The following is a 15,919-nucleotide window of genomic DNA, read 5'->3' as shown; positions in this document are numbered from 1 at the left end:
CATTAAGGATTGAGAAAACAGCAGATGCACTTCTAGAGTGCCAGTAATAATTACTTCCCTACATGGGTAATGCAGTATGGCTATGCTTACTTTGAGTTCACTGAATATAAACCTATAATTTGTGGATTTTCTTTATGTATAGTATACTTCAATCTACTAAAATTAATAAAATGTATATATATATACACATCTTATAAATGGCACTGGAAGGGCTGAGAATAAGAAATGTGCATTTTTTAGATGTCTCACACTAGCAAGTTCAATTTTCATATAATTAGCTACTTTTAGTCTCTAAGATGGAATAGAAAATTACCTCAATGAAACAATGCTAATTTCAGATAAATTTGATCTGAAATGGGAAAATAATGAACCCTAGACCCTTAAGAGAGATACGGAGTAAGGGAAGACTCTAGTTCCCCACTAATATTGTACCCTCACACTATTGTAGCTAGTTCAATTTAAATTAAATTGAAAATTCAGGTTCTCAGTCCTGACAACTTCATTTCAAGTGTTCAATGGTTACATGCGTTAGGAAGGGAAGATAGATATAGGACATTTATTTTGCTGACAAGTTCAGAGGGCAATAACCTGTGGATCTAAAAGAAAATATGATGTTTAGAATCAGCTTCTAAGTTAATGTTCTTACTGAGAAGTTAAGATATAAAAAGAAAGAGTTGCGCAACAGAAAAAAACACAACTCAAACCAAGATAAAGTTAGACAGAAAGAAGTGATTCCGTAATACTTGTTGAATCTGGGAAAGGAGGGAAATGCACATGAAATTGGCACAGAATTGCTTCATAGTAATGTCCTTAGCAGCACCTCAAGTCCTTTCATATTATTCTATCCTATCCTAGTTAGTAGCTTACTTAGTTCATTTTTGATACTACATAATTTAGTTAATTCTTTGATTAAAGAAAGAAAATACTGAAGAGATGGCAAAGCATCCTGTGTTCGGGTACTCATTTCAGCTTCCAGACATCCCAGATTCGAGATCCACTTCTCTGCTGAGGCTGGTCCCCAGAAAAACACATATAACATTGTAGATTCTGTATTTTACATTTTAAATGTAAAAGAATACCCTTTACACATTGGCATGAAAATGTGAATTACCATTCAGAAGTTCAATGAGTGCTGGGATTATTCCAGATTTTGCTAGCAGTGCAGCACAAGAGTCGTCCATAGACACAGTTCCGATCATTATAACCACTTCCAAAACAAGGTCATCCTCTGCAGCACCTGGCAAAATCAAGACACGGAAGGTTTGCATTGAGTGTCTTGAAAAAAAACCCATTTGTTCTGTTAAATTTAAGTGCATAGAAAAGATACTAAAAGATGTTAAACCCATCCAATGGATATCTGGCATGCTTATAAACTTGTCTTTTTATTTCAGATTTTTTCATGTTTCTCCAGGATAGCCTGTAGAACTGGTGAGACAATAGGATGGTGTAAATATTATATTTGAAAATACAACTGAAAGATATTGTAAGCAGATGGTAGAAGACGCTTTACTGTGTGGGGGGGGGACACTTGTTAATAAAAAAGACAGTAAAAATCTAAAAACAAAAATAAATAGGGAAGAGAAACCAATGTTAAGAAATCACTCTTAGCTGGGTAGTGGCGATGCACACATCTTTAATCCCAGCACTTGGGAGGCAGAGGCAGGCAGATCTCAGTGAGTTTAAGGCCAGCCTGGTCTAAAGAGTGAGTTCTAGGACAGGCTCCAAAGCTACAGAGAAACCCTGTCTCAGGAAAGTAAAAAAACAAAATAACAAACAAAAAAGAAAGAAAGAAAGAAAGAAAGAAAGGAAGGAAGGAAGGAAGGAAGGAAGGAAGGAAGGAAGGAAGGAAGGAAGAGAAAAGAAGAAAAAAAGAAAAGGAAGAAATCATTTTATGACAACTTAGGACAAATGAGGCCTTATAGAAAATAGGGGGCTTGGTAACAGTCTTTCTAAAAACCACACTGTTGGAATAGTGTGCTGCCTAGAACAACGGACTCACAATACTTGGTGAGCAACCCTATCCAAAACCCAGAGCTTAAGCAAAAAAATCTGTAACATAGACACAGACCTGGCTTCAGCTTATCTTTGAGGAACGGAACTAGCTTGTACTCCTTCAGAACCAGCTCCCAGTCTAGGTCTGGGATGGTCAGATTTGCCAGAGTTCCCAAACACTCAATTACAAACTCCTCCTCTTCATCACTGGAAATCTGGGCTGCAAGGTCCCCAACATAGTCCTGAGGAAGCAGAATCGCAACAGAGTTAAAATGTAGGAAAGGATCTAATCTAGTAACTGCTAGGAAAAAAAGCAAAACAAAACATAGTTCTCAATTTAACTGAGTTAATTTGTTAAGGATCCAATGGTAAGCTCCAGAGGGCATGCTGACTGGACAGCTGTAACATTACAATGAGGAGTGGGCTTTCTTTCTCTCTCTCTCTCTCTCTCTCTTCCTCTCCTCTCCTCTCCTCTCCTCTCTCTCTCTCTCTCTCTCTCTCTCTCTCCTCTCTCCTCTCCTCTCCTCTCCTCTCCTCTCCTCTCCTCTCCTCTCCTCTCCTCTCCTCTCCTCTCCTCTCTCCCCCGCCCCCTCTCCCCCCCTCTCCTCTCTCCTCTCCTCTCCTCTCCTCTCCTCTCCTCTCCTCTCCTCTCCTCTCCGTTTGTGCTCTCTCCCTTTGTCTCCTCTCTCCTTCTCTCTCTCTCTCTCTCTCTCTCTCTCTCTCTCTCTCTCTCTCTCTCTCTCTCTCTCGCTCTCTCTCTCTTTCCCCAGCATATTGAAATAAGTGATTATGGTAATTGTGCACAAAGGACCATCGATAAGGGAAGAAGGGATGTTTTCTCCTCTCTGGTCAAAACCTGCAGACCCTTGACTCAGGAAGACTTGATCTCAACTCACAGATCCATCATTCACTTGCTGTGAACCTTAAGGAAACTTCAATTTCTGAAAATAGGATGACTCCTTTTAAGAATATAATGTTGGAACTATCATCTACACAGTAGCTACTTCACACATATAAAAGCAATTATTGTCATTGCTTCGAAATAAATCTTAATATCTTATGGCTGGAAGTTAGATTTTAAGTCAAAGAGAATTTATTTAATACTAATATACTCAACAAATATTAAGTACCTGCTAAATGTGATTAATATTGTTATTGTGGCAGAAATGTTGGGGAAAATATAAAACCTGTTCTCACAATGCATTCAATAAGTCATCAGCAGCATTCTGAGACTCTCTATATGGCAAGCAAATGAAGAAATCAAAGTGGTTAAGTTTTCACTTTTGTACCTGGATAAACTGTACCCTTTTGAAAAGATGGTGTGGGAGGTCCTTCTGTCTATGTGTTGCTTTTATTAGTTAATGAATAAACAAACTGCCTTGGCCTGTTGATAGGGCAGAACTTAGGTAGGCAGGGAAAACTAAACTGAATGCTGGGAGAAAGGAGGCAGAGGCAGAGAAACAGACGCTGAACCTTGCCCATAAGCCACAGCCGCACAGTGATACACTAATTAATGGAGATGGGTTAAATTAAGAGTTAGCCAATAATAAGTTAGAGCTAATGGACCAAGCAGTGATTTAAGTAATATAGTCTCTGTGTGATTATTTTGGGGCCAAGCGACCGAACGATCAAGCAGCCTTCATTACAACAGAAAGAACATTTAGATAAATTTGCTTCTACTGGAAGTACCAAGCTGATCTACCATCTTTAAGATTTTATAGCCTATTACTGCAGAGTATGGAGATGTGGTATCTGGCAAGTTGTGGTAGGTAATGGAGAAAGAATTCTGGATTAAGCAGGTACAGCTGAATAAGAAGATCTGAACATAAGCCTGGGTCATGGGAATGTGGATATATTGTTTACGCTCTCTCTGTTGAAGACACGGATTTCTAACATCAGCTATCCACTGATGTCCAGATGTCAGTATAGACACATTTTCAGAGAAACAAACAGATAACAAAATGACCCTCACTCTGGGAAGCAGCACCCAAGCAATAGTTGGTGCAACTGTCCAAAAATGGGAAGCAAAGTGGCTTGGGCTGGAGCAGCCAGGAGGCAGGAAGACTAATTTCTGTCCTTATTCCTGACATACATGGTGCTGGGCCCTGCAATCACTTGGAGCAGCGGTGTATTTCCTGGTTGTGCAATACAACCACTTGTGAAGATTTAGCAAATGCATGCTCAGTCATTTCACTCCCATATGAAGTAAATTAAAGCTCACTAGTATAGAGCAGTAGAATCGTTTGATTAAGACACAGCATAGCCAGGCACAGCCCTTTCAGGCTCTCTTACATCTGGGTTATTGGACTTAAATTACCTCAGAAATCCTGACTCTCATAAGGTCACATAACAGTAGGAATGACTGATCAATAACCATCCTACCAACTTTAGCAGGATGCCAACTACACAGGAACTTCTTACTGTAGCTTAAACTGTATTGTTCTGAAAATCTCTGGGTCCAAATTCCCTATTTTGGGCTAGTTCATGATCAGAGAATTTAGGCACTAGGGATATCTGAATTACCTCCTTTGTCTTCTTTTTTTTTGTTTGTTTCATCTTTTTGAAGTATTTACAAATTGATGATGTGTGTTCTGTAATAGGCATGTGAATAAAGCTTTAACTCTGGAATGGATTTTAAGTAAAGTAATCATGACAGCTAATTTGTCTCAGCACTCAGTTACAGCAGGCGTTTCTCAACACTTCATTATTATCATGGCTCCTTGAGAACAGGGCTCTTTCTGTAGTCCACAGGAGAGACAGTGAGGTTCATGGAGGTTAAAAGACTTGCCCAAGCATCTGTGTGAGACCTTGGTTCTTTACTATCCTGCTCATTAGCTTTCTCCTTCAGAACTCTGGGGAAACAGTGACATAGTAACAGGAAGCACCCTTGGCAATGCACATGTGTCTGCCACGCTGGGCCTTTGCACTATACGTCCATCAAAGCAGAGGACAGCAAACCAGGTGCTCCAACTACTTTTTGAAGCTAAAGAATTTTTGTTTGTTTTTGTCCCATATTTTTTTTTATCATTTATTGCTTATATTTGTGGTGTGTATGTATGTTGTGTCATATGGAAGTTAGAGGACAACTTGAAGGAGAAAATGTACCAAACTCATAAATAAATAAAATATTACTATGGAAATATATATGTAGGTATGCATGCACACATGTGCAGACGGCTGCATATGCATGGAGGTCAGATACCAACTTAAGGAGTCGGTTCTTTCCAGTGTATGGGTTTTGGGATTAAACTCAGGTTGTCAGAGAGTAATTTAATTAGGTTAAATCACTGTTTTTTAACTGTTCACATTAATGAGCTTTGTTATAACACAGTTATGCACAGACAAAACAATTCTGACTATATCCACTCCTGTCATTACCTTACTCCTGTCTCCTTCCTTTTCCTAACAGCCTCTTCCAAGGGTTCTTTTTTTTTTTTTTTCTTGCAAACACTGTAGACAGGGAAGTGAGACTCAGAAAGAGAGATGCCTCTTGTTCTCTTTTGTGGATACCAGTTCTGAATCTTTTCTTCATTTAATCTTTTGAGAATTTTACTCATTAGTGTCGTTAAGTTAAGCTCATAAAGGTTCTCCCAAGCGCAGAGGTGGCTTGAGTCCTGAGTAAATGTTTGAAGAGAACCCAGGAAGAGCTATCTCCCCAAATGCAGCAACTTAAAACTGGGGTCTCAAGGTTTTAAGCTGGAAGCTACTCACGATGAACAAACTTTTGGTGGGTCCATCGTGCTGGGAGACATTTCTGATCATCTTCATGAGCAGGGGGTCCTTGAGCTTCAACGCTCTTTTCATGAGCATCTTTAGCCCGTTTCCTAAAACAGAAAAATGGAAATTTCTGGACCACACTGAAGTGACATTAAGCTTAAATGGCTTTTGTTTGGGTACATCTAATACAATACGGGATCCTTAAGTGTACAATTTGAATCAGACAAATGCATGTTCTGTGTAACCCAAACACACACCATACAAACTATGCATAGAATATTCTTGTTCATTCCCGTGCCCTGCCTTTCAATTTTATCTTCCCACACAACTATTTTCCTTCACCCCTTCTTTTACTTCTCTTATTTATCTTTTTAGACACAGCTGAGCTTTATGATCTAGAGCTTTATCAAAATAGGCTCATATAGTTTATGCTTTCTTGGCTTTGGATTATGGTCCACAAATAAAAAACACTTTTGAAAAATATTATACTTCTAGGACTTCTAAAAATATAAAACTGGAAACATAGAAAGAGCTAGAGAAAGGATAGTTTCTACAGCACTGTTTATGCTTGAAAAGAGGGCAACAAGATAACTCTGCAAAAGAGTAGACAATGACAAAATCATAGCTCATTTATGCTTTGAGTTTTAAAATGTTTGTTAATATTGTTTTTGTGTATGTGTGAACAGGATGTTTGCATGCTTGTGTGTGTTATGGCATGAATGTGGAGGTAAGAGGTCAGCTTTGAGTAGTCAGATCTTATATGGATTGAATTAGGTCAAAAGGTTTGTGTGTCAAGCTCCTTTATCTACCAAGCCCTCTTGTTAGCCCACTTTTATAAAAGCATTTTATCATATAGAATGATAGTCAAAATATTATTTTTATAAGACCATTTTATAAGGTATAGAGAGAAAAATCACCTTTTTATTAAAAATTTTATAAAAGCATTATACAAAAATTGATTATATTAGTTTCTGCGTGATAAGAATAAAGATTTAAGGTTTTTGTGCTTGCTCATTTGTATTTTTTATAATGAACATGTACTCCTCATAAGTAAAAACTGATGGTTAGTAGACATTGAAACATCCTGAGTAAGGTAAGTCATTTTATCAGGATACTATAGAAACAATATCCTCATATTCTTATAGTTCATTATCTTTAAAATAAATGCAAGCTGATTGGTGTACTAAATATTACCAAGGAGCATATCCATCAGAAAAGGATATCCTATGAGACCCATAAGAAGTATAAACATATTGAAGAAACTTAGAAGCATATGTTTACATTGTATTCTTTCTTCCTTCTATTATCTATTTCTCATTATATGCAAGTTACCATATGTTTAAAAGGCTACCTGTGAAGCTCTGTGCACTGACCTTCACAGATGAGCTGGACATTTCTCTTGTTAGCGGCAAGATTAATGCAGAAAGAAATCAGCTCCAAGTCAATCCGTTCATCTGAACATTCAAAGAGCATCTTCATTAACTAGCAAGAAACAAAGTTATACATTATTCAAAACACCAAAACAAAGCCCAGAAGTAGAAGTATTAAGTATTCTCTTAAATTATACATTGGAAATAAGGTAATCTACATTTCATTACAAACAGGAAAGCTTTAACTGTTAAATAGCCACAATGAGTAAATAGGTGGTAACAAATAACTAAATGGCCAGTAGTAAGTAGGAATTTCCAAGGAGTGTAGAGAATGCTAGGAAACATCAAGCAACACCTCAGCACATTAAGGAACTAAAAATATTGCCTGGAAGCTGGGCAGTTCAAATGAAGAAAACAGCTCATATAAACGTGACAAAGGAGCAAGGAGCACAACTGTTCTGAAGAACTGAAGGAAGCCAGGCACGGCTGATGAAAAAGGGGCTGAGAAGGCTAGAGCTAGATCCTGCAGCTCCTGTAACACGTTAAGGACTCTGGGCTTCATCCTAAAGACACACCAAAATTACTTAACGTTTCTGAGGACAAGAGTCAGGAAATAAAGTATAAATCAGGACAAACTGTTTTGTAATACACAGAGATTAGAATCACATTTTATTTAAATTTACAAAGAAAGATTACACAAAAATAAATAAGTGAGTAAAAAAACATATATGCAGAGGGAAAACTCAACTAAAATGATAGCTACCTGTGCCAGCTGTGTTGTGCAATTGGGGTAGAAATAAAAGAACTGATTAGATATATATATTTAAAGAAGAGAATCAAAGTGGGACTTAATAACTGACTAGATAGTGGGGCTAATGGAGGAAAGGAACCAAAGATGAATCCTGGGATCCTGCATTGAGAATGTTAGGGGTGGTGTTGCCAACATCTAGTGAAAATGTTGGAAGCTAAAAAGGGAAAAAACAGTACTTCGGGTTTAACACTGGTGGAGTTTAAGCTGCCAATGCGTCTAACTACAGGCTAGAAGCTATAACCAAGGCCTAAGCTTATGTGTTTATTGGATGTCTATTAAGAAACTGCTACATATGGCTGATTTAGAAAGCTGCAGACTACATACTGAAACTTGTCCATCGATAGAAAATGAGAAAAGAAAATCAGATAGACAGATATGAAGAGAGGGCTTGAGAAGTAACAAACAAGTCAGGTCAGAAGAGACAAGCTATGCATGCCAATAGTGATATAGTCATTATGTATATAAGCATGTGTTTCTTTGTGTGTGTGTGTGTGCAGGTGCATGGAGGTCACACGACAACCTTGGGGATCCTTCTTCAGGTGCTGCCCATCTTGTCTCTTATTGGAACCTGGAATTAACAAGTGGCCTAGTCTGGCTGACCAGCATTTCCCCACAGCCTCCACTCCAGGCTTTTTCTTTGTTAAAATATAGTTGCTGGGCATCAAAGTTGGGACTTTCTGAGTGTGTGGAAGACATTTTACGACTGGGCTATCTCCCCAGCTCCATGTCAGCAGGTGTAAGTGAGCAGAACTACACAATTCAGAAACACTCTTCTTGGGGAAATCAACAAGCTAAATTAGTTACATATTAAGTAAAGATATTTTTGGTAAGTCAAAACTGCTTATAAGAGATAAAGATATGAACATATAAGCTTTATAAGATAGATATAATAAAGATAAAACATTTGAAACGTTCTAAGACATATAACCTAAATATTTCCATGTTATATTTTAGGAAAATACCTTTTAGAATCACATATTTTCATTAAGTTTTATACTATTTCTATTATATTTTTATTTTTTGAGATTATAATTGCATTATTTCTACCATTTCCTTCCCTTCCTCTAATTCTTTCCATGTACTCCACCCCCACCACAATACTCTCTCAAATTCATGGCCTCGTTTTTTTTTTTAAATTCTTATTTTGTATATAGTAAAGTGAATAAGTTTTTATTTTAGAATCTAGCCTGAAAGCTATGGTTTTATTTACTTTCTGTGTTAGCTCCAGGTATCTATAAAAAGGACAGTCAATACAGTCAAAATCAATAAACTTTTCTTGTGAGCAACCAATAGCTTGAGAACAAAATTAATGAAAAGCACTATCTATTCCAATTGTCATGCACAATTCTAATAACATGGTGGTAATTTATATGCAGAAACTATATAAGACTGGCATGTATCATGTCCTCCCCAGAGGGCAGGTCACAAACCACAAATGTGTCACTAATGAATCTCTGAGTAAAAGATCATTAACACGTAATAATGTTGTACTATAAAGAGACTCTAAGCCAAAAATAAAATTATCTTAATTTACTGGATATGTATTTAACAGATCTTCTGTCAGCCAATTAAAAAATAAACAAATTAGCAAAAATGCAGGCGATTATCCACTAATTAACATGACTACATTTTCATAATAAAATTCAAAATCTGTTACTGCTATCTTCCTTTAGAACTTTTACTAATATAAAACTTTTTATAATGAAAATCTATTACATTGAAGCAATGCTTTAAGAAGGTAAAATATTGTAATAAATATTTACTTTAAATTAGCCCTGAAGTATAAAAATTACCCTTGAAAAATGAGGTTACAGATGACATATTTAGAAGCTATGGATTAAAAAAATAATTTCCTTGCTAAATCTCTTGTAGAAACAATCAGATATGTTTTTAAAATAACATCTGGTTTGAAAAATTTATTATCCCATCTGCAAAACTGAGAGAAAATTTAAGTATGAGTGAAATGTATCCTAATAGAAAATCATTGCTTCATCATAATGAGAACACTTCTATTTTAAAGCACTCAAGTCTAAAACCAGCTTAATTCAAACTCCAAGAGCCACAGTGTGGTTGTCTTTAATTTGATTGCTACCCACGGTACTTCAAACACAAGGGTAATTACTGACAACTAGGAAATATTAAAACTAGATTTGTTCTGTTTTAACTGTCTGTTTTCATCTTTTACTAATCTAACAGGAAAGCACTAAAAGGTCTTCAGCCTGTGCAATGAAGAAGCAATAGTGTTCAATCAGACAAGTCCCATATTGAGTATCAGATACCAAAGACCCAAGACTGAAATCACTGTGTCTAGACTCTCTGGCACCTGACTTCACTTATTTACCAGTGACCAGAGGCCAACCCCCACAGCTCTCTGTATTCTCATACACCTCTACTCCCCACCCCCTCTACTCAAACATCTTTGAATGATTATGCCAGAACTGTGCATGCCGCAGGAATCTCTTCTGACTGGCTACTCCCTAGCTCTCTTGTTTGAAGTGATGCTCTGGTTTCTGAACTCAGCAGATAATGGCAGCAAGAGCAGAGAGTGCTGTCAGAAAGGACGTTTGCCAGCGTTCAGCTAAAAAGAAGCATGCAGATCAAAGTGGGGCCAAACAGGACAACTGTGGTGGAAAACATGTGGACCACTCTGACGACTCTTGCATGCTGTTCTAGGGCAAAATATTAAATAACACCATGACATCACTACCTAACCATGTACTTTGATTGGCCATTCTATTACCAATAAATACTTTTATAAGCATCTGGATGGCATTTGCACCTATTTAAACAAAACATGCAGCTCAGAGGTCTAAATAACAATGAACTGTTAATGTGTACTTTTAACAATTATTAGACTACAACCATTAACTCCTGGTTATCCAAATATGCTTACCTGAAACAATCCACCCACTGAGCCCATTAAGATCATACATAAAAAAAGATGACCTGAACTCAAATTTTGATAAATAATAACAAATAGGGAAAGAAAATGAGAACACATTGAATAATTACAGGCAATAAAGTACAAAGGAAGAAAGTGATGCAATACGGGGTGAGATTATGGGGAACGTTGCATGCACACCCACCTATTTTGGACATTTAATATTTTCAGAATCTGAACTCTAACCTAATTACAGGTCCATCCTGTAAAACACTGTACAACACTGCACTATGAATGAGTCAGAAATGATGAGAAAGACTCACATTTTACAAGCCATACTTTTATTTGCAATCTAGACAGCACATACATATCATCTTATGTAATTAAGAATATAATCATGTTAACTATTCTCTCTGATCACTAAAATAGATGTGAATCCCTGCTGAGCCACTGCATTTCTGCCTTCAGGTTTACTATTGTCTTCTCTGAAAAATTCAAGTGTAATACACCAAGATCTTTATTTTTAGTATTTAATGAAAATATAATATCAGTAATTCAAAAAGAACAAAACTCCCATTGACCTGTGGACACTGCCACCATGATAGGGCTTTCTCTAATACACAGGTCAATTGGTGTGCTGCCCTCAGAAAGTGTAAAGTCCATTGGAAACACAAATGCTGCCCTGGACAGGAGCACATTTCTAATTTCTGAAGGGTATATTCTATTTTCATTTAACTTTTGTTTTCCTTTCTATTATTCTTTTACTTTGCAATGAACAATGGTTGACAGCAAAAGCATGTAAGCTTTTATCTAAGTATGCCCAAACTGGACAGTGTGAAATAAAATTTATAGGCCTTAAATGTACGTAAGTATATTCTAGACTACTACTTTGTTTTATTAAAATAACTAAAAGTTCCAATATAATATAATTTCGTATTCCTTCAATAATCAACATTTCAGAAAGATAAAAGAAGAGAATAAATAAAAACCTTAAAAACTGTCAAAATTTTATGATCTCCTGACAAAACTGGGAGTATGGGGGTGGGGGAAGGAAGGGAGGGTGGAAAGGGAGGAAGGGGGGAGGAGAACTTGAGGGAACAGGATGGTGGAGAAGGGAGAAGGACAGAGATGGAGAGTAAGGAAAGAGATATCTTGATTGAGGAAGCCATTATGGAGCTAGCAAGAAACCTAGCACTAAAGAAATTCCCAGGAATTCACAAGGATGACCCCAGTTAAGACCCTAAGCAATAGTTGAGGGGGGGGCAATCTTGCCTTGCCCTGTAGGCAGACTGATGAATATCTTAAATGTCACCATAAAACCTTCATCCAGCAACTGATGGAAACAGAGGCACGGATCTGCAGTGGAGCACTGGGCTGAGCTCCCAAAGGACAGTTGAAGAGATGGAGGAGTGAGAATATGAGCAAAGGGGTCAAGACCATGATGGGGATACCCACTGAAAGAGTTTACCCAAGCCTACAGGAGCTCATCAACTCCAGCTGAGCAGGGACGGAATAAGCCTGGGACCAAACTAGTCCTTCTGAATGTGGGTGACAGTTGTATGGCTGAGGCAGACTGCTGGGCCACTGGCAGTAGCACCAGGATTTATCTCTACTGGCTGTATTGGCTTTTTGGAACCCATTCTCTTTGGATGGATTCCTTGTTTAGCATAGATATAGTGGGGAGGGCCTTGGTCCTTCCTCAAAACAATGTGCCTTATCCTCTCTGAGAAGTAGATAGTGAGTTGGGTGGAGGGAGAGAGGAAGGGAGGAAGAGAGGGAGTGGGAATTGGAATTGGTATGTAAAATATAAAAAGATAGTTTGCTTTTAAAAAAATAAAAATTGTCAAAACTTGAATGGGTTTAGGGAATTTGGCTCATGGAATACAAATGACAAATGTTTTAGAAATTCCATCGTCGACATGTGTGATATTAGAACACTCTGTCAAGTATACATAGAAGAAGACTGTTTTGGTAAGGATGGGGGAACTTTTGTAGACACCAAGTTCTAAGCTGCACTTACAGCCATGTCTAAAAATTACCCTAAATGGGCTCTTCTTTTTGAGTCATTTGAAGTTTCATATTTTATTTTTGAGACTATACATTCTGTAAGAGTAGGATAACTCCAAATTTAATATTCAATGTAACAAGTTTTCCATCTCTTCCTGGTTTGTATTTATTTCTCTCTTAATGCTATTATTTTAAAAAATCTAAATCTGGGTAAAAAGTCATTCTTTGAGAGAATTTTTTTTGGCTGCTTTTCAACTAATATCCTGAAGTCAATAAAGGTCAGACACTGAAGAAGAAGGAGAAGGAACTCCCTTTGAAACTACAAAGCAGAAACCTCTGGAACTCTTGGAGCCAGGCTGCAGTGAATCACCTGTAATCTCCCCTGGACAGGGCTACTCTGTGGACAGCTTGGTCACACCGCACAGGCTGTGTGCTGACACAGGTCAGCACATGAGGATATGTCTTAGTGAAAGGACGTGCTCTGACTCCTGGGAAGGATGTCTATCTGCTGCAAACACTCGCAGGGACCCCCACAATGCAAGAGGAATGACTCTTTGGAAGAGCACCAGGTTTTAAATACATGTAAGGAAAACCTTAAAATCCTTGAAAACAGATTGTTAAATTCTGACCACTGATTGAGAGTGAATAGAGAGGGACAGTCAGAATAACAAAAAGAGAAATCTGAGTCAGTTCTCTTCGAGAAACAAGGAGTTGTGCAGCAGTAGAGTTAAGAATGACTGTATTAAGTGTGATCCAGTCTTGTGCTCAAGTGTCCTTGCAGCCTTTTATTTTAGCTATATATCTTGTGAATTTTCTTTTGCTATTCTAGAAATCTTTTCCACACAAACACAGTGAAAAGATCAATCATTGTTGTGAGCATCCAGGACTCACATTGTTGGAGTTTCACTCACTGGCGACTAACGAACACAAGAGTGAGTCCATGAGGGTAAGGTCCCCACGCCATACATCTCCAGCCTTAAATAATAGATTAAAAACAAGAATACTTCGTTGAGACCTACAGACCTAGCAGGAGATATATCACATGGATGAAGCAAAGAAAACCCGTGAGAACAGCACTATAAAACCAAAAGAATCTGGATAAGGCATTTTGCTATCACAGGATACAAAGTACTTCAAACTGTCAACTATAAACAAAACAAAACAAAAAAAAAAGGGGGGGGAGCTCAGTTGGAGCACCGGACTGAGCTCCCAAGGTCCAAATGAGAAGCAGAAGGAGGGAAAACATGAGCAAGGAACTCAGGACTGCGAGGGGTGCACCCACCCACGGAGACAGTGGGGCTGATCTATTGTGAGCTCACCAAGGCCAGCTGGACTGGGACTAAAAAAGCATGGGATAAAACCGGACTCTCTGAACATGGTGGACAATGAGGGCTGATGAGAATGGCACTGGGTTTTGATCCTACTGCATGTACTGGCTTTGTGGGAGCCTAACCAGTTTGGATGCTCACCTTCCTAGACATGGATGGTTGGCGGGGAGAACCTTGGACTTCCCAAAGGGCAGGGAACCTTGACTGCTCTTTGGACTGAAGAGGGAGGGGGAGACGAGTGGGGGGAGGGGAAGAGAGGTGGGGGGAGTGGGAGGGAAATAGGAGGCTGGGAGGAGGCAGAAATTTTTTTCAATAAAAAAATTATCAATGAGATGCAAATTTAACTGATTTCTTTTTACAAATCTTCCAGGTGCTTGTTCCTTGTGCAAGGGTCTGATGGAAGAACTAATTATTGCTACCGCACTCTTGTATTTAACTCAGGTACATGATACAGACCATTATGCAATTGCACTTAGCCTTACTTAACAACACTAATGTTTATATAGATGTAAAAAAAATTCTCATTAACTTTGTCTCTTAATGTTCCCCTAAAATGTTGTACAAGGATTACCTCCTTATATAACCCAATTTTTAAAAAAAATGTATATTAGTAAACTTGTTTTCTAGATAACTGCCATTCGTTAAATTTTACTGTGGCCCCTTGGATGGAACCTCTTCTGATATGCTCTAACTGCTGCTCTTTCTGCATAACGCCTTTTGCCAGTCCTAAGAAATTAAGAGATATATGTAACCCAAAGGCTTAAGAGAATTTCTGTTGAACTTAGAGGGGAGAGTAATAGGCAATGGGACTTTCAACTCATCCCTCTTCTTGTCACTCTATGGATATTTTTTTCAGCATTCAGAAATAAAAGAGTTGGATTGAAAAAAAATTTAAAAAAAAAAGAAGGGGACAAACCTGGGAAGTATCTGTAACATGACAGTTAAAACACTGCAAAATCAATCTTATTCATCAATAATATGAATATGCCACCAGAAAATAGAATGAAAATTTATACTAGAATAAAGATGCTAAACAGATGAACTGTGTTTACCTTCACCAATATTCTGGAAATGCACATACATCAAAATTTTGAAGCACCCCATTTTTAGAGAAATACTGCATCATTATTGTTAAGGGTGAAATGGTGGCTGGAAATACAAGCATCTTTGGTAGAAGCTAACTGGGTCAATACGTACTCAGAGCCCATTCATTTGGACCTAGGCATCCATCTGTTATGGACTGCAGCTAAAGAAAGCTCAGTGCAGAAGCACACATGGCTGCAAAGACATGGACAAACTTTCAAGACTAACTTTATCATGTGCTCATATATGTTGATGGTGCTATGCGATAACCTGGGAAAATCTGAGGATATAATTTAATTGTGGTCATTCAGCACAGTATTATATGATCACTAGAGACAGTTTGTAATTTACATGAGTATACTGATCTATTCAGCAAATAACTCCACGCATGAAAATGTTATTAATATATTATTTCTTTCATAACATACAAGGGGGCTGGAGAGATGGCTCAGAGGATAGGAGCACAGAGTGCTCTTCCAGAAGACCTGGGTTTCATTCCCGGCACTTACATGATGGTTCGCAACTGTTTTTAACTCCAGTTCCAAGGGACTGGATACCTCCTTTTGGCCTCTGGGGGTTCTGTATACATGAAGTGCACAGACAAATATGTAGGTAAAACTCATACACATCAAAAGTAAATGGATCTCAAAAAATGAAGAGGAAAGGGTAAGAAAGTGTTAGTTATCACTGGGGTGTGGATAATTATTCTGCATTCATTGCTGCTCTGACA

General features: G+C 37.9%; 1 protein-coding gene across 1 annotated transcript in view; it reads right to left on the bottom strand.

Annotated features, from left to right (window-relative positions):
• The window catches only part of Kifap3 (kinesin associated protein 3), a 122,768-nt gene that overhangs the window by 53,890 nt on the left and 52,959 nt on the right, over nt 1-15,919 (bottom strand). The window contains exons 12-15 of the mRNA XM_050158422.1: nt 7,083-7,191; nt 5,704-5,816; nt 2,069-2,234; nt 1,112-1,237 (exon numbers count right to left, since the gene is read on the bottom strand). Of these exons, the coding sequence (XP_050014379.1) occupies nt 1,112-1,237; nt 2,069-2,234; nt 5,704-5,816; nt 7,083-7,191 (514 nt within the window). The remainder of the gene's footprint in view (nt 1-1,111; nt 1,238-2,068; nt 2,235-5,703; nt 5,817-7,082; nt 7,192-15,919) is intronic.

This window comes from Alexandromys fortis, unplaced genomic scaffold (assembly GCF_014885135.2).
Source record: "Alexandromys fortis isolate MF-2015 unplaced genomic scaffold, M_Fortis_MF-2015_v1.1 scaffold_97, whole genome shotgun sequence".
Classification (NCBI taxonomy): domain Eukaryota; kingdom Metazoa; phylum Chordata; class Mammalia; order Rodentia; family Cricetidae; genus Alexandromys; species Alexandromys fortis.
The sequence above is the reverse complement of the archived record's forward strand: the minus strand, read 5'-3'. Positions and strand labels throughout refer to the sequence as shown.